The 20,525-nt window shown below is 33.9% G+C and overlaps 1 protein-coding gene across 1 annotated transcript; it reads right to left on the reverse strand.

Moving 5' to 3' along the window:
* Positions 1-17,461: 17,461 nt before the first annotated feature.
* Positions 17,462-19,588, reverse strand: nog1 (noggin 1). Its single transcript, XM_073848222.1, has one exon. It carries the CDS (start codon positions 19,378-19,380, stop codon positions 18,727-18,729), a length of 654 nt encoding a protein of 217 aa, XP_073704323.1. The 5' UTR covers positions 19,381-19,588; the 3' UTR covers positions 17,462-18,726.
* Positions 19,589-20,525: the final 937 nt, after the last annotated feature.

Raw genomic sequence — 20,525 nt, forward strand, 5'->3', positions numbered from 1 at the left:
AAAAAGGCATTGCGACATACAAGGTTTTATGGATTTTTCATGAAGCAAAAAGTTCAAAACAGGCCCAAGCGACGTGCTGACAAGCGGCTAGAGTTAAATGCGAGCGTGCACGAGAGATGTAAAGGGAAAATGTTTCAACATGGTCAAACTGGGTCAAAGACGAACCTTGTCTCAGCCAATTGGGCACCTCTGAAGCAGCGATCGCTCTTCGGGGCGAAATAAATTATTTATAAGTTTATAACAATGACATGTCATGAAGTTTCAATTTCACTACAATGAATCCATACCCACGGAGCATAAAGCAACACCACATGGATGAGAGGGGATCACGACACAAGTGGTTCCGCCCACCCAATCCGGCGCTCCCCAGACGTACAAAAGACGGGGAAAAACAGACGTATAGACGCCTTTCATCCTCACAATGAGAATCATATGTCTCCCGTGGCCTGCTCCAGACATTCGGTCTTCACTATAGGTGACGCCTTCGGGCAGAAATGGGAATCTGAAACAAGGAACAAATCGTATGGAGATAAGAGGCTTCTGGAGGGGAAGCCGTGGTCTAATGGCTCTGGCCGAGATCTACTCTACAAACACAAAGGTTATAGATTCAGTTCCTAGAAGAGCGTAGTTTTGTGTCCATCAACTTGATACCCTTGCACAATGCAACAAACCCATCTGTAAATGCAGTGTATGATGCCATGAATATAAAGCAACTGGTGGTTCACTACCCAAAAATGACTCACAGGTCTCTTAGGATCCTGGAATGTTACATATTATCTCCCATAAAGTTGGATATATAAGTGCTCTCTATATAAATATGCATGTACAGTACACCCAAATTAATTCGCATACATGAAGTATACTCACATAATGCGCTATATACTATAAAGCAAATCTTGGATGCTATTATTTTGTCGCAACATGTTAATTATATTATGACACAGCTCATTATATAAAGTTGGATATATAGTACATCCAACTTTATTTGCATACATACAGTACATTTGTGTAAAACGATATATACTACATAGCACATCTCAGCTGCCTGATTATATTGTCAACTATACTAATCGCAAAGCTCTATATAAAGAGTTGGATATATAGTATATCTAACTTTACCCGCATAGTACATTTACGTAAGGTGATATATAATATATATAATATTGAACCGCATGACTGTTTATATCATTGAAAAATTTAAACTATTATCACACAGCTCTATACATAAAGTTGGCTATATATATCAAACTAATGTGCATACTAATGTAAAGTGATATAAATACTACATACATATTGCAAATCACAACTGACTGTGATTGTTTATATCATCACAAAATGTCATCTATATTATCGCACTACTCTATGTAGTACATCCAACATTATTTGCAAAACAGTATACTCACATAAATTGTTATATACTATATAGCAAACCTCAACTGTGCGATTGTTTATATTGTTGCAAAATGTCAACTATATTGATCGTACAGCCTTATATAGAGGTGGATAGGCTATATAGTACATCCAACTTTACTTGCATTTATACAGTATACTTGCATAAAGCGATATAGACTATATATAACTTTATTTGCATACATACAAAATACTAATGCAAAGTCATAAATACTACATGTCTATCGCAAAATACAACTGCGTGATAGTTTATATCACAAAATATTAACATTATTGCACAACTCTATATATAAAGTTATACATATAGTACATGTAAATTTGTAATATCTACTACGTAGCAAATCTCAGCTGTGTGATTGTTCACATTGTCGCAAAATGTTAATTATGGCACAGCTCTTTATATAAAGTTGTATATATAGTACATCCAACTTTATTCGGCATACATACAGTACACTTGCATAAAACGATATATACACCTGATTATATTGTCACAATATGTTAACTATATTAAACGCACAGCTCTATGGATATATAGTATATCTAACTTTACCCACGCAATACACTAACATAAAGCAATATATACTATATAGCAAATCCCAACTGCATGACTGTTTATATGATTGAAAAATGATAACTATATTGTCTATAAGGTTGGCTATATAGTATATCGAACTAACCAACATACTAATGTAAAGTGATATAAAAAAATCAATCACAAATGCGTGATTGTGTATATCACAAAATGTCAAATATATAAAATTGCACATCTATATATAGTACATCCAACTTTATTTGCACACAGTATATTCACGTAAAGCGTTATATACTATATAGCAAACCTCAAATGCGTGATTTTTTGTATTGTTGCAAAATGTCAACTATATTCACGTAAAGATTGTGTGATTGTTCACATTGTCGCAAAATGTCAATTTTATTATGGCACAGCTCTTTATATAAAATTGGATATATAGCACATCTAACTTTATTTGACATAAATAAAATACACTCAAGTAAAGTGATATATATATATATATATATATATATATATATAGCAAATTTCAGTAGGCAAATGTTTGTATTGTCGTAATAAAGTTGGACAGCCTGTATAGTACATCTAACTATTTGCATACATACAGTACACTTATACAAAACAATTATATACTATATAGCAAATGTCAACTGCGTGATTGTTCATATAGTCGGAAAAGTGAACTATATTATTACACAACTCAGATGCTAAATGTCATTTTTTTTGAAAATTTTTATTGTGGTAATTGCTTATAGTGTAAATAAATTTGATTTGACCTGACATAACCTTCAAAACAATGCTAAAATGATAATAATATGTCCAATAGAAAATCTGGGTCCTTATACAAATGCAGCTTCTAACCAAAATGCAACTTCAGTGAAGGACAACAGCAGCAACAGCACTTCAAACAAACCTCTCAGTTTAATTTGAAAGATTAACTACAGTTGTGATTGTGCATTGGTCTGTGGCATTACCTCATCAACGGCGTTCTGCTTCCAAAAATACTGCATTTAAATTTAATACGAGTATTTACAGCATGCATTCTGCTGAGGAATACGCACAGAAATGAAAGCCAGCGAGTTCACGGGCCACCCCCCTCTCTCTCTCTCTCTCTCTCTCTCTCTCTCTCTTTCTTTTTCTTTCTCTCTCTTTCTGATACCGCTGCATTACTTCATGGAAATGCATCAATACCGCTCGGTTTAGAAGAGAGACTTGGCTCGCGTCTGATTTCTCATTATCGTAGACTAATGTTCCTGCCCGGTGCGTATAAATCAACACGACCGAGCTGCTTTCATGTGCGCAGCGGGAAGTTATCGTGCATATCAACGGGGTCTTTGAACTCTACATGTATGTTCTATATGTCTGTGGGTGTGGATGAGATCGGACAGAGTTTGTATTTATTGATCGGTCACAGGGCTTAGAACAAGATCACAGACTGAGAGAATGGCGCGCATCGGTGTGAATGAAAAGAAACCTAGCGTTGCTGTCTACAAAACCAGCTGACATGTAGTCTCATAAGTGGCTAATTTGGAAAGCTTTACGTAGACAACTAGCATTACCCCTCAGCCGCCAATACAGTCTTAACACAAGCATAAAACAAGTGACAACACATAAGAATTTTGCCAAAACAATTAGAAAGCAGCACAATGCCAAATGCTCACCATTTGCAACAGGTTTCAAGTTGATTGGAAACTTTTTAAACGTAAACAAGCGCTATACCGTCCTGGTTGACCGTTACACTCACGCCTTCTGAAAATGTGGCGGTAAATTTAAAAATTGAAAAGGCGCGTGTTTTATTCAACTGCCCCACCTCTCCCGTTTTTAACGCAAAAGGCGTTCTGTATGCTGATTTCTTTGGAAGCTTGTTTCTGTCATAAATTAATAATAATAATAGTAATAATAATAATAATCTGAGTTTATATCGAACAATTTAGACATTTTCCCCCTACAATTCTGAGGAGAAAGTCAGAATCATGAAAAAAAAATTGACATCATGAAATATAAACTGAGAGACTGAGAGAATGGCGTGCATCAGTGTAAATGAAAAGAAACCTAGCATTGCTGTCTACAAAACCAGCTGACATGTAGTCTCATAAGTGGCTAATTTGGAAAGCTTTCCATAGACAACTAGCATTACCCCTCAGCCCTCAATACAGTCTAACATAAACTAAAACAAGTGACATACATAAGAATTTTGCCAAAACAATTAGAAAGCAGCACAATGCGAAATCCTCACCATTTGCAACAGGTTTCAAGTAAACAAGAGCTATACCGTCCTGTTTGAACGTTACACTCGCACCTTCTGAAAATGTGGCGTAAATTTAAAAAGTGAAAAGGCACGTCTTTTATTAGACTGGCCCACCTCTCCGTTTTTAACGCAAAAGGCGTTCTGTGCTGATTTCTTTGTAAGCTTGTTTCTGTCATAGATTAATAATAATAATAAAAACGTTTTTTCTGAGTTTATATCGAACAATTTAGACTTTTTATCCCCCTACAATTCTGAGGAGAAAGTCAGAAACATGAGAAAAACAGTCGATATCATGAAATATAAACCGGCAATTGGGAGAAAAAATAATTGTGAGATATTAAAGGTTGCAATTAGCTTTTTAATTTTTTATTCTGTGGCAGAAAAAAAAAGAATCCTGAGGAAAAAAGTAATAACTGACTTTTTGTCAGAATTGCAAGAAAAAAATATCAAAATTGTGAGATGTAAACTCAAGAATAAAAGTTAGAATTGTGATAAAAACTTGCAATTACCTTTTTTATTTTATTTTTTATTTTTTATCCCATGGTGGAAACAGGCTTTTGCAGCTTTGTTTTAGCCAAATTCGTTTAAAGAAAGTAGGCTATTTCTTATTTCTGTGACTTATTTCTGTACTTATTTTAGCTTATAGCAACTCTTAGAAAGCAGCATAATGGCATTCAAAGACGCTTCATTTTAGAAACACGTGAATGATGAATTAAAATGCTGTTGAGATAATAGCATCCCTGAAATTGACAGCATCTGAAGAAATTGGGATTTGGGAATCCAAACTAAAATATGTGATAAAATACAGATTAAACCTCAAGTGCTGCAAAACATGACTCTCTAAAAAGTTAACCATGTCTTGAGTTGAAACAATAAAACCAATATTTAAAATTCAATTTTAAATAAATGAATGCACTCTTAATACACTCTTAAAAATAGAGCTGCTTCACAATGCCATTGAAGAACCCTTTTTTATCTAAATGGCTCCATAAAGAACCTTTAACATCTGAAGAACCTTTCTGTTTTAAAAAAGGTTCTTTGTGGTGAAAGAATGTTCTTCAGATTATAAAAAGATAAGAAAGAGATGGTTCTTTAAAGAACCTTTGACTAAATGGTTCTTTGTGGAACCAATAATGGTTCTTCTATGGCATCGCTGTGAAGAACCTTTTAAAGCACCTTTATTTTTCTTTCCTTCCTTACATTTTTAAGAGTGTACACAAGGCCAAATACTGAGCAATCTTTCTGCCTTTATTACATATCTTCCATACCTGATTTTAGAAGAATAGAATTAAACAGTCATGCATTTGGAAATCTTTGTGTTTATAAGTTAATTTATTTGCATCAGATCATAGATTTAAACTAGAACTGTCTTAAGAAAATGTTTGCATGAGCAATGAAAGATATGAGCTGATGCTGTCCCTATCTCTTCACTTTCAGCTCACAAGAGTACATGAAAAGCTCTTAAATCCTTGAAAGACCAAATTGTTTTATTGTTAAGGAAGAAACCAGACTGAATGAAAGCAGTACAGCGTCTAGCAGCGGCAGGTGTGTGATATATTTCAGCGAAATGCCATGACAGTTCAATGCTACATGAGCTTTATCATTTGTTATCACAGCTCACAAGACAGAGGAGTGTCTACCGTCTTTAATGTGCACTTTTCTCATTATCGTCTCCCGTCCTTGAATCTTCAAAGAATGCACAGCACTAATGAGACTTCTAAAAACAACCCAACTATTCTGTCTAAAAAAGAGAAACGCGTGGGGCTGATTAATAGTAATGCTGGGTTTTTGCAAACTTGTTAAATGTGAGAACAGAAATAAGATGAAAAGCTTACTGGATCAAGTCATCAATGGTGATGTAAATTTGTCCTCTGCTCGTATAAAGAAAACCATTTAAAAATAGAAATCAAGCTTGAGATCTCCTTAATATCTAAGGTTTTCCGTAGAGATTAATGAGAAAAGAATTGAACGTCATACCCAAATCTGCTGCTTCTCAGATGTTTTACATACAGTGATGCCATAGAATAACAGTTTTTGATTTCCCATAGAACCTTGCAAGGAACAGTTCCTAAAAGAACCATTTTGAAGAACATTTTAAAAATATAAAGAACCTTTTTTAACTATACCTTTTCTGCATTTGAAAGATTCCATGAATGTTCAAGGTTCTTCATAGAACCACTGATGCCAATAAAGAACTTTTATTTTAAAGAGGCAATTTTTTTTTTCATTATTGAAATAAAGGCAAATCAAACATAAAGCTAGAACAATGACCAAATCACATTTCCTTTGGGAAATCAGACGATTGTAAATGAAAGTGAAATAACAGGGAAACTGAAGGCTGATAAAATGTCTTAGGAACGTCTTCAAACAAACGTCTGCATGTCAGCGGCCTGCGTTCAATCGTCCTGTCACTGACACGGGACAGAGCTTTAGGTTAGTGAACAAGATTTTATGACAGAACAGCACTTTCATTCCTCAGCATTAGGAAGACAAACTGCCGTTATCACTTGGAGTGGGTCTGCGGCTGCAGGAGAAACATGTTTGGCGCGTCTCCTGAAGCCGCAGAGATACAGAGACTCTTGACACTGGTCAAGTCGCATGCTTAACAGAAGAGATGGACCAGACCGCCATCGTCTGCCGGAGAAAGCGCCGTGTCCTTATTAAGAAATGAGGCCATTCTGCTGGAGAGATATCACAGCAGACATACACATCAACACCAGCAACCAGATGAAAAGAGCATCTCTGATAAATATGACCGGCTTCTGTCATGCACACGCTCACAGAGGACACTTTTATTGCTTAGAAGTTCCTTTTTCATTGCTCAGAAGTTAATTTAATTTAATTTAATTTTAAGATTCATCTTGGACTCAGATGTTTTTTCTTGAAAAAGAAACAAGTGAGACAGTAGTTGGTATACAGAAAACTAAACATTTAAAAGTTTAAAGCAGAATATAATATATAATATAATGTAAAATATTTTTTAAAGAAGTCTCTTCTGCTCAAGAAGCCTGCATTTATTAGATCCAAAGTACAGCAAAAACATGAAATATGAAATATGAAATATTTTTACTATTTAGAATAACTGTAATTTTAGTATATTTTAAATGTAATTTATTACATTTTTTTTTTACAAAATTATTATTAAGTTGAAAACAGCTGAGTAGATTTTTTTTAGGTTTATTTGATAAATAGAAAGTAACAGTGAAAGCTATCACCAAGTTTCCTAATGATATCTCCCAAAGGTAACATGTACAGCATAAAAAGTAACGGCCCTAGTACTGAGCCTTGAGGTACTCCATACTGCACTTCAGTTAATATTGAGACGTTTGATCATCTTGGCATCATTTGAGGCTATCTGGTCTATTGTTGTGATCTTTTCTGAAGCTAGAGATTATTTAGAAATGTCTGATTATTGAGGACTAAAAAAGATCTTAAGACTGCTCAGATCAGATTGTTAAGGCTTTTAAAAGAAGACTCTTCTGCTCACCAAGGCTGCATTTATTAGATCCAAAAAACAGTAACAATGTGAAATATTTTTACTATTTAGAATAACTGTTTTCTATTTGCATATATTTTAAAATGTAATTTATTGCTGTGATTTAAAAGTTGATTTTTTTAACATCGCTACTCCAGACACATGATCCATCAGAAATCATTCTAATATTCTTATTTGCTGCTCAAAATTATTATTAAGGTTTAGCTGAGTTGATTTTTTTCAGGTTTCTTTGATGAACAGAAAGTAACAGTAAAAGCTAACACCATGTTTCCCAATGATATCTCCCAAAGGTAACATGTAAAACGTGAAAAGTAACGGCCCTAGTACCGAGCCTTGAGGTACTCCATACTGCACTTCAGTTAATATTGAGACATTTGATCATCTTGGCATCATTTGAGGCTATCTGGTCTATTGTTGTGATCTTTTCTGAAGCTAGAGATTATTTAGAAATGTCTGATTATTAAGGATTTTTTTTCTGTTGAACATCTAAAAAGATCTAAAGACTGCTCAGATCAAATTTTTAAGACTTTTAAAAAGAAGTCTCTTCTGCTCATCAAGGCTGTATTTATTTAAGCAAAAAATCTGTAAAAAAATTTGAAATATTTTTACCATTTCAAATAGCTGTTTTATATGTAAATATAAGTTCAAATGTAATTTATTCATCTGATCTAAGCTGAATTTTTAGCATCATTACTCCAGTCTTCAGCATCACATGGCCCTTTAGAAATCATTCTAATATGCTGATCTGCTGCTCAAGAAATACTTTGTCAATGTTGAAAACAGTCATCATTTTGTCAAGACCATCATATATTTTATCTTTCATAATTATTTGATGAGTAGAAAGTTCAAAAGAACAGCATTTATTTAAAACAGAAATCTTTTGTAGCATTATACATGTCTTTACTCTCACTTTTGATCTATTTATTGCACACCTATTGAAAAAAGTATTCACTACTTAGTATACAAACTGCATACTGCTTTCTTTTCACATGTCATATAACCACTCCAAACACATCCTAGCTTTCAGGGACCACATCTCCAGCAGACTAAGACAAGAGAACACAAGAGGAGAGAGATATACGAGAGAATGAGTGTATAAATCACAGGCCATCTCCCGCAGGGTTTACAAACGCCTGCCTCTCCATTAAACAGAGGGCCCTGCTGGTACCTAGGGGCCACCGTGCAGGAGCCGAAGCCCCGCCGCCCCCCTCCCTGCTCGGACAGAGAGGTCGTCACAGGGCCTGATCGGCACGACCCCTACGGTCACACTGCACAGTGTCATTTCAGACATTGTACAAACGCAGTATTTCACTCTGATAACAGCGGCTCAATCGCCGTCACCGCAGCTGACAGCAAGTCAGAGCAGATCTTGACACAAATAACATTTTCGATCAGAATACTGGTGAATGTGGATTCATACGAAGTATTTTGAGCATGCATTACCAATCAAATGTTTGTTTATGGTGATCTTTTGATCTGTAGGCCTTTGCTTAAATGCTTGATCTGAGGTTTCGTAGACAAATATAAAGATCTGGAATCTGAACAAAGAAGCAGCTCAAAGAGTTTTCATTTGCGTCACATCATTCCCAGACTTGTATTATTACTAGTTGTCATCATTTAAAAGTCATAAAACTACAATGAGTCAGTGTGTTCAAACTTTTGACTGCTTGCATATGTGAATGACCATGTGTCTCAATAAATATTGAATAATTAAATAATCGAAAGTTCTAAATTAATATTAGTTATACCAAAAATTCTTAAAAGCACATATTCAGTGACAACAAACGGCATTGCTGGCTCTATGTTTCGTAACAAATTGTGATTTATTGTCAATAGTCTGTATGATTCAAAAGTTCAGTTTAAAACATAATATCTTAACCATCAATTATTTAGAATTGGAACCTAGGAACCAAAACGCTGATCTGAAAAAAAAAACAAAAAACTGAACAACCTTTCATTTTAACAATTGGACAGTCTTTACCAAACTAAAAGACGCAAAAACTCTTAAAAGCAGATATGACAACAAACAGAATTGGTTCTTCTATGATTCTTCTATGATTAGATACTCTTCAAAGACAAGCTTCCAGTTAAAAGTACTTTTTTAAATTCCGTGAGAAATGTTTTAACTGCCAATTATTTGGAATCACGTCTATAATCTGATGTTTAAAGAAGCTAGAAACCAAAACACTAGAAGAATCTACACAAAAAAAAAAAATCCAGTTTTATTTATTTATTTATTTATTTTTTACGCAAATGCTGGGTTCAGCTTGTTGGGTCATTTTATAGGGTTATTTTTTTATATTTTTTACCCAGGTGCTGGGTAGTTTCTCTGTTACTACGCTGCTGGGTAATTTTTTAATGAGTTATTAAATATTGGGTTTATTTTTTCTTGAGAATGTCTCTGAAGAAACAACCCAGCAGCTGAGTTACAGTCCGAGCGCAGGCTTTTTGTGTTCTCTACAAGAGAGAACGGTTCTCAGCGCCACCGATTTGGTGCACTTCTTTAGTAAAAAAAAATAAATATATAATAATCTATAATTCTGTGAGAGCCTTTTGATTTCCAGCCCATTTTAAGCTAGCGATATAATAATTTTTAAACAATAGTTGACTTAAATAAAACAACTCAGCATGTTGGTTAAAACATTTAACCCAACTTGCTGGGTCAAAATAACCCAGCATGTGTTCTGTCCAATGTTTACCCAGTGCTGGGTTGCCAAATAACCCAAGTTGGACTGTTTTTAACCCAGCATTTGTGTGTGCTTTTTTTTTTTTAAACAAAAACCCAAAAGGTATATTTTACAGTAAAGGCCCTTCCACAACAAAAGTGTCCACTGCTGCAGTTGAACGGATAATTAACGCGTTTATTGCAGCTACATTTAATCATTTTCTCATCAAACAACCACACTAATGAATGGCTCGTCACAACCTGTTCCGGGCCAGGGCCTAGACGGCTATTTTCTATGTAGACAAATTAACTGATAAATTCACTTACGCTTTGCAGTAGTTGACAGGGTTTGATGGCTAAAGGAAAAAAAAAAGATATAAATAATTAAATTAGTTGTATACATTAAATATTTTTAAACACTAAAAGGAAAGAAAAGGCTATGCATTGACTTTGGTGTAGGCCTACGTTGAGCGTGAACAGGAGAGCTGTCAGTGAATGAAAGTAACTTGCGTTATTTATCTGAAAAAGTAGCTCAGATATTTTCCTGTAAATTCAAAAGTAATGTATTACTTAGTTACTTGAAAAAGTAATCTGATTACGTTACTTGCATTATTTGTAATGCATTACCCTGTAACAAATCTCCAAAGAATCATCTAGCAGCTCAAGATCCAAATCCCCCCAAAATGGTTCTTCTGTTAAGAAGCACTGAAGAATTTAATTTGACAGTTTTCAGCAAAATATAATAAAATAGATAAAAACCAAACTAAAAGTCACAGTGGTCCATCTTCAACCAAAAAATCTTAAAAACATATTCAGACTTGAATAACATGATTTTAAGTTGATAACAATTCAATTTTGATTGTAACCACTTTTAAAAATAAAGCTTCCAGTTCCACAAACAATGTTTAACCGCCAATTATTTCAAATTGCAAGAACCTAGAAACCAAAACACCAATCTGAAAAAGCCTAAAATAAAACATCAAGCATCCGTGTTGGGGGAAAGTTTAAAAGTAATGCATTACAATATCGTGTTACTCCATTAAAAAGAGTAACTTTGTTACTTTTTATGGAAAGTAATGCATTATGTCACTTTTGCATTACATTTTGTCACCTGAGCTGGGCTTTTTTTTTACATATATATAACAAAAAAAAAACAAAAGTTACATTTTCTGGCAACCGTAAAGGGCCTTTAACACCAAAAGTGAAATTAATAATCCTCAACCCTAACCTTAAAAAAAAAGTAACTCAGATATTTTTCTGTAAATTTAAATGTAAAGCATTACTTTGCTAGTTTTTGCTAGGTTTTGACAGATTTTTTTGCTAGATTTTTTTACAGCAGTGAGACTAAATAGTTTGCAAACTACAATTTTTCATCAGTTTAAAGAACATTTGAATCATCTAAAGAACCTTCTTTGACTTTCAAACGATGCTCAAATAATGATGTTCAGTTGATAATTCAATTTTGATTGTAAACACTTTTAAAAAATAAAGCTTCCAGTTAAAGTTCCACAAAGAATGTTTGAACCACCAATTATTTTGAACTGCAAAAACTTAGAAACCAAAACACTGATCTGAAAAACCTAAAATAAAACATCAAGCATCAGTGTTGGTGGAAAAAAGTTACTTTTAAAACTAATGCATTACAATATTGCATTACTCCATAAAAAGTAACTTAGTTAAAAAAAAAATAACAGACAGTAATGCATTATGTTACTTTTGCATTACTTTTTGTCACCAGAGCTGGGCTTGCTTAGTTATATTCCTGGCAACTGTAAAGGCCATTTCACACCAAAAGTGAAATTAATAAGCCTGAGGCTGAAAAAGGTGCCTCTGCTCCTCCCAATTTCTCTGAAGTGTGTTCAAAAGTAATGCATTACTTTACTAGTTACCTGGAAAAAAGTAATCTGATTATGTAACTTGCATTACTTGTAATGCATTACCCCTAATACTGTCAAGCATGTAATAAATCTCCAAAAGAACCATATAGCAGCTCAAGATCCCTATAAAACCAAAAAAAGGTTCTTCTGATAAGAAGTTTTCAGCCAAATAAAAATAGATAAAGACCAAACTAAAAGTCACAGTGGTCTTCAACCAAAAATTCTTAAAAACACATATTCAGACTTGAATAACATGACTTTTTTAAATTATGATTTTCAGTTGATAACAATTCAATTTCGATTGAAAACACTTTTAAATCTAAAGCTTCCAGTTAAAAGTTTTTTTTTAAAGTTCCAAAAATAATGCAAGAATCTAGAAACCAAAACACCAATCTAAAAAATCAATATTGCGTTACTCCAAAAAAATAACTTAGTTAAAAAAATAACTAACTTTATTTTACTCTAATTCAATGGAAAGTAATGCATTGTGTTACTTTTGCGTTATTAACAAAATTATTAAGCCTGAGGCTGAAGAAAGTGCCTCTGCTCCTCCCAATTTCTCTGAAGTGTGTTCAAAAGTAATGCATAACTTGAAAAAAGTCATCTGATTATGTAACTTGCACTACTTGTAATGCATTACCCCCAATAGTGTCAAACATGTAATAAATCTCCAAAAGGACCATAGAGAAGCTCAAAAGAGCCCTATACATATGAGATATGATAAAGAACCTTCATTTTTTTTTAACATGTTTTTAATTAAATAATAAGTAATTTGTTTAGATTTAAATCTTACACATAGAAGTTTAAAAACTATATATTATTGTATATATATATATATATATTCTTATATTCTTGGCAACTGTAAAGGCCATTTCACACCAAAAGTGAAATTAATAAGCCTGAGGCTGAAGAAAGTGCCTCTGCTCCTCCCAATTTCTCTGAAGTGTGTTCAAAAGCAATGCATAACTTGACAAAAAGTAATCTGATTACGTAACTTGCATTACTTGTAATGCATTAACCCCCAATACTGTCATGTAATAAATCTCCAAAAGAACCATACAGAAGCTCAAAATAGCCCTATAAACGATATAAGGAACCTTAATTCTTTAGTTTTTAATTAAATAATAAGTAATTTGAATCTTACACGTAGAAGTTTAAAAACTATATATTATTGTAGACTCTCAGAAATAAAGGTTAAAGTTTTTTTGCAGCAATGAGACTAACTAGCTTGTAAAATACCCATTTCTTTCTCAGTGTAAAGAACCTTTGCCACTATAAAGAACCTTTGTGGAATGGAAACGTTCCATTGATGTTAAAGGTTCTTTATGGAAGCGCTGATGCCAAAAAAGCAGCTTTATTTTGGTCTGCAACCTCCAGACCCGAGGCCCTCAATACCCTTTGGCCAGGACACATCCATTTAAACGAAGTCCCGTGTGATTAGTTTGCCCAAGCGGCCGTAACGGTGTCCTAATCAGCGGTGTGTTTGGATAAAGCGCTGTTCTGCAGGGGTAAACAGAGCTGTATTTGATGCTCTTTATGAGGGCTGTTTGGCAGGGTTTATTCCTCTGTTAGACTGGCTCCACGCTCTCGGAGGGAGGCCGGCCCTCCTGCGGGGCCGCAAATGGGCGGGTGGCAGTCGGGCCAGGCCACATGAGAGAGCGATGCTCTCCAGCTGTTCCAGACCTTGCGCTTTATCTCTTCAGGATGTTACAGTAGATGTTAACAGGTTTTCAATGAGAATCATCATGCATCTCCACCCCACAATAAAACGCTTGAAAACAAACCACTTGAGATGAAGATAAAGAGCCATTTTCACTTCAGATAAGCTGCGTTTTTTACAGACTGCAAACTAACGCGCTCATTAGCGCGAGCCGTCGGCTCTGTTAACACCCGTGATGTGAGAAAGTTTAGACGGTCCCTCCATTAGGCTCCACATTACATGTTTGTCGTAACCCTTAACCCAGTTAGCCAGGAGAAAACGCATCCAGAAAGGTTTTAACGAGACCAAATAAGCAAATTAACACTTGCGGGTTCCCAGGCTGTGAATGTTAGGAATTGTTTGAATTAATTGATGCGTAAAATGCAGTTAATCTACTTTAGACGGGACGTCTACTGAAACGCACATCACATAATCACGGCTAACACTTCATAATAACTTTCATTAAGAAGTCATTAGCATGATGCTTAATGACAGACCAGGGGTTTGAATGTGGATGTACATATGAATAAACAACCCTAATATACACTCAAAAATATCTAGGCCTACATGTAAGACTTGTGTTTTAGAGTTGCATTTAACATTTCTAGCCATTTGTGACCCTGGACCACAAAACCAGTCTTTAAAAAATCTAAATCTAAATACTGAGAAAACCGCCTTTAAAAGTTGTTCAAATTAAGTTCTTAGCGATGCATATTAATCAAAAATTAAGTTTTGATATATTTACAGTAGCAAACTTACAAAATATTGATAATTTTGTATTTCGTATATGCATTAGTGAAATTTTGTATGCAGTTCACATACTGAAATCTTAAACTTAGGCCTTAACCTAACTTTTTTTGCATATTAAGGTCATTCATTAAGTAAAAAAATGTTGAAATTGAGATCAATAAAAAAATCGAAATATTGAAAAAATTGCCTTTAAAGTTGTTCATATTAGGTTCTTAGAAATGCATAGTACTAATCAAAAATTAAGTTTTGATATATTTACAGAAGGAAACTAACAAAATATCGCAAATTTTCGTATAAAATTTGTATATGCATTTGGGAAATTTTATATGCAGTTAACAAACTCAAATCTTAAACTTAGGCCTTAACTTTTTTTTGCATATTAAGGTCATTTATTAAGTAAAAAAATGTTGAAATTGAGATCAATAAAAAAATCGAAATATTGAAAAAATTGCCTTTAAAGTTGTTCATATTTGGTTCTTAGAAATGCATATTACTAATCAAAAATTAAGTTTTGATATATTTACAGAAGGAAACTAACAAAATAGCGCTAATTTTCGTATAAAATTTGTATATGCATTTGGGAAATTGTATATGCAGTTCACAAACTGAAATCTTAAACTTAGGCCTTAACTTTTTTTTTGCATATTAAGGTCATTCATTAAATTAAAAAATGTTGAAAAAAATCTAAATATTGAGAAAATTGCCTTTAAAGTTGTTCAGATTAAGTTCTTAGAAATGCATGTTACTAATCAAAAATGAATATATTCTGATACATTTATGGTAGGAAATTTACAAAATATCTTTATGGAACATGATCTTTACTTAATATCCTAATGAGTTTGGCGAAAAGGAAAAAATAATCAATTTCAATTCATTTTAAATAATTTTGACCCATACAATGTATTTTTGGTTATTGCTACAAATATACCCGTGCTACTTAAGACTGGTTTTGTGGTCCAGGGTCACATTAGGATTACAGTTTAACATAACCTAATAAACGTAATGTGATGCATATTTGTCAGTCGTGCACTCAAAAACATAATTTGACAAATATGCATTCACATTAAGTTTAATAATTTATATTAAAACTGTGTAATCTTATATGCATTTGTGGAATTTATATATGCAGTTCACATACATAAATCCTAAATTTAGGCCTTTTTGCATATTAAGGGCATTCATTAAGAAAAAAATTAAATTGAGATAAAAAAAATAATAATATTGAGAAAATCGCCTTTAAAGTTGTCCAAAGTTGCATGTTAAAATATGACTAGAATGAGATTTGGGTACAGGCTATATTAATAACAAACCTGGTTATTATGTAATTAAAACAGTTTATTAGTACTATTACAGAAATCAGACCTGTTTCATTTATGTATGACTGACAAATATGCATCACATTAAGTTTATTATTTATATTAAAACTGTAATCTTATATGCATTTGTGAACTTTTATATGCTGTTCACATACATAAATCTTAAATTTAGGCATTTTCTTTTTGCATATAAATTGCGATAAAAAAAATTACTGAGAAAATCACCTTTAAAGTTGTCCAAATGAAGTTCTTAGCAATGCATATTACTAATCAAAAATGAAGTTTTGATATATTTACTGTAGGAAACTTACAAAATATCTTCATGGAACATGATCTTTACCTAATATCCTAATGATTTTAAAATTCATAATTTTGACCCATACAATGTATATTTTGATATTACTACAAATGCACCCGTGCTACTTAAGACTGGTTTGGTGGCCCAGGGTCACATTTGGATTACAGTTTAACATAAACAACCTAATAAACTTAATGTGATGCATATTTGTCAGTCGTGCACTCAAAAAAATCATTTGACAAATATGCATCACATTAAGTTTATTAACTGATATTAAAACTGTGTAATGCATTTATGAAATTGTATATGTAGTTCATATATATAAATCTTAAACACATGCCTTTTTTGCATATTAAGGTCATTCATTAAGTTAAAAAAAATAAATTGAGATCAAAAATAAATAAATATTGACCTTTAAAGTTGTCCAAATGAAGTTCTTAGCAATGCATGTTACTAATCAAAAATTAAGTTTTGATATATTTACAGTAGGAAACTTACTAAATATCTTCATGGAACATGATCTTTAATTAGTATCCTAATGATTTTTGGCATAAAAAAGAAAAATTCATCATTTTGACACCATACAATGTATTTTTGGCTATTGCTACAAATATACCTGTGCTACTTAAGACTGGTTTTGTGGTCTAGGGTCTCATTTGGATTAATAAACTTAATGTGATGCATATTTGTCAGTAATGCACTCGGAAAATCATTTGACGAATATGCATCACATTAAGTTTAATAATTTATATTAAAACTGTGTAATCTTATACGCATTTGTGAAATTTTATACGCAGTTCACATACATAAATCTTAAACTTAAGCCTTTTTTTGCATAATAAGGTCATTCATTAAGTTAAAAATGTGATTTATTTATATATGTTCATGTGCATATTTTATTTAAACATTTAAACTCCTGATCTGGCATGAAAGATGTTTGCTAAAGACTTATTAATGAAATTTATATATATACTTTTTTTTCTGAAGTTCCAAAACCTCCACATGGGCCCCTGAGAGCATCACCAGCCGTTGCCTGGTTACGGGGCCCTTAAGCCAGGTGAGAATATTTCATGGTAAATTAGGAGAGTCTCTTTGAAGTTTCTTCACTGGCGTCATGCAAAGAAACAAAGACTTAGAAAACAAAAGCTGGAGCGTGCCGTTTGTTGTGGTTTTCACTGATATTTTATTATCTGAATATAAAGAATAAATAACAGTTCATCTTAATTTACAGGATAGATCGTCACCACGAAAGCAGCCGTGGCAGCTGCGGGATGTAAAAAAAATCCATAATAAATTTTGAGGTCGTCACATCGGCGTGGAAAACCTTATAAAACCTCTCAAACGGCTCCACGGCCGCTCTCTGCAATATAAATACAACGTGAACCAATATTTTCCACAAATACAGTAGACTCTGGATTATACACATAATACTGGCTTTTTACAACTAGCTAGATCATTACATGATGGCACAACATATACATACAATACATTCCTACACACCATAGTGCATACAAAAATAAAACACAACACTTTAGAATAACTTACAGGGACTGACATTATAATACATAATGCAATTTACATATTATAAATCATATTTATACATATTATAATATGTAATGCATTCAATTCAATACATTCAAACAGTTGCTGAAATGTGTGTATGTGACCCTGAAGCACAAAACCAGTTGGAAGTAGCGTGCGTATATCTGAAGCAATAGCCAACAATACATTGTATGGGTCATAATTATCGATTTTTTGCTTTTATGCCAAAAATCATTAGGTTATTAAGTAGATCATGTTCCATGAAGACATTTAGTAAATTACCTACCCTAAATATATCAAAACTTAATATTTGATTATTAATATGCATTGCTAAGAACTTCATTTAGACAACTTTAAAGGAGATTGTCTCAATATTTTGATTTTTTGCACCCTCAGATTTCAGATATTCAAATAGTTGTGTCTCAGACAAATATTGTCAAATCCTAACAAACCATACATCAAAAAAAAAAAAAAAAAAGCTTATTTGTTAGCTTATAAAGTTTCAAAGGACTGATTTTGTGGTCCAGGGTCACATTATTTTTAAATTAATTTAAATTAATTTTTATTTTTGGAATCTGATTACGTAATCCAGATGATATATTGTACTGTATGCATATATGAATTGTTGATCTGTTCAGCATTACATTTGTTATTGACTTGAAGCTAGCTTAAAGTGTTACCATAATACAAAATAAAATAACTTAAATCAAAAAATTTGCATGAGATTAGATTATTTTTTCAGGTTCTTCCAGAGTTTTTAAAACTGAAATCCAGATCAAAGTTTGTACAGTAATATTTCTCAGAACACTTCTCCATAATTTAAGTCCAGCACTCAGCTCGCGTCCAGAAATAGACAGTTTTTAGTTTGTGCAGTTTTGATGTCCGTTCGTGATTGGTCAGTTCGCGCACGAGCATTTGCACTCCGTTATGATGGGATACTGCACCGGTATCCACGCGCACTTGAGCGCGCCTCGCCTCTGCACGCACCGCCACCGCAGCAATGTGATGTGCGTGGATTTGGCCGGTTTGCACACCATTCCCTCGGGCACCGAGCACGAGCGCTTGCTGTAGCAGCTGCCGGCGCGCACGAAGCGCGGCCAGAAGCGCGCCCCCAGGTCGTTCCACGCGTACAGCACTGGGCAGAACGAGTAGGACCAGAGCCACATCTGCAGCCTGCGCTTCAGCTTCTTGCTGGCTTTGCGCTTCTTGCCCCACTGCACGTCGAAGTCCAGGTTCTTGATGTCTTTGGGCATGAGACCGGTGGGGTTCTGCTGCTGGAGGTCCAGCTCATCCAGGTCCTCGTTGCCCGAGTAGCGGTCCTGAGGAGGGCTGACTGATAGGAAGCGGCTGTCAAGGTCCCCGAGCGCGCTCCTGAGCTCGGTCTCGTTGAGGTCCTTCTCCCGCGGGTCGTAGATGGGGTCGGGGTCCTCTTTGAGCTCCAAGAGGGGTAGAGTGTCACTCGGGATGGGTCTGAGGAGGTAATAGTGCTGACACTGAGCGAGGGACACCAGGAGCAGGTACACGGCCAGGAAACATTGTGGGAGATCCATATTGAGGCGAAAAAAGGATTAAAATCAAACAAACTCAACTTTATCCGATGCAAATCCAAAAGCGCTCAGATGCTGGATCTATCCATCCATGTCACTCCTACGGTTTCCAGACGTTTTGCTGAGGTTCCCGCTGGTGGTTAAATGCGTCGGAGTCGTGCGCAGCATCACGCGTGAAAAGTCCCGCACGCGACGTGTCAGCGCGAGCCAAAACTCTGGGAATGCCTCTCTCACGCGCGCGCCTCTGATATATACACGCGCGGCCCTGTGATGTAATATAGTAGTCGGTTTTTTTCAGTGTGAGTTTGTTTGCAGGAGATTCCCCGACACCTCCTTCAAAGCTGAGGGAGAGAGGGAGGCGTGGCTGGAGGCGTGAAAGGGGGTTGAAGCCAATACGCCCCCTGTCGGCCTCCGCACGCAACGCGCTCCACGGAGAGATGTTTATGATAGACTTCACTTTCTAACTGCTATTAATCTCAAATATTTAATTTGAAGGTACTTTACTGACATTTTTGTTGTGCATACGAAATTGTGACAACAATAATAATAAACCATGACCTTGAAAAAACATATAATTATAATTACATTAAAATAAGATGCCCATAATACTACTACTACTACTACTAATAATAATAATAATATCAATAATAATAACTATTATTAAGGAAACTAGAATAACAGCAATATTAATGATAACATTAAATTAAAATAAAGTGAAACAACAACAACAACAACAACAACAACAACAACAACAACAACAATAATAATAATAATAATATTAATTTATTTTCATTTTAATGTACATGCATTAGTGGTAAATATTCCAGTCAAAAGAAACAACAAAAGAAAACAACAAAAACTACAGCAGCAGTAGTAATAGTAGTAGTAGTAGTAGTAGTAATAATAATAATAATAATAATAATAATAATAATAATAAAATATTTATAATCATATATAAAGCACTTTATGTGAATCAAATAAAACAAATACACAGTTAAATTAAATCAAGATGGCACATAATAATAACAATAACAATAATAATAATTAAAATTACTTTATGTGAATTAAATTAAAATTAAATAAAAAATAAATAATTTGCATGATTAAATTAAATGAAGATGACGCATTAATAATAATAATAGTAATAA

This window comes from Garra rufa, chromosome 1 (genome assembly GCF_049309525.1).
Source record: "Garra rufa chromosome 1, GarRuf1.0, whole genome shotgun sequence".
NCBI classification, from domain to species: domain Eukaryota; kingdom Metazoa; phylum Chordata; class Actinopteri; order Cypriniformes; family Cyprinidae; genus Garra; species Garra rufa.

What these genes read in the sequence shown, in the direction of transcription:
- nog1 (XM_073848222.1), bottom strand. Translation starts at nt 19,380, where the DNA reads ATGGATCTCCCACAATGTTTCCTGGCCGTGTACCTGCTCCTGGTGTCC.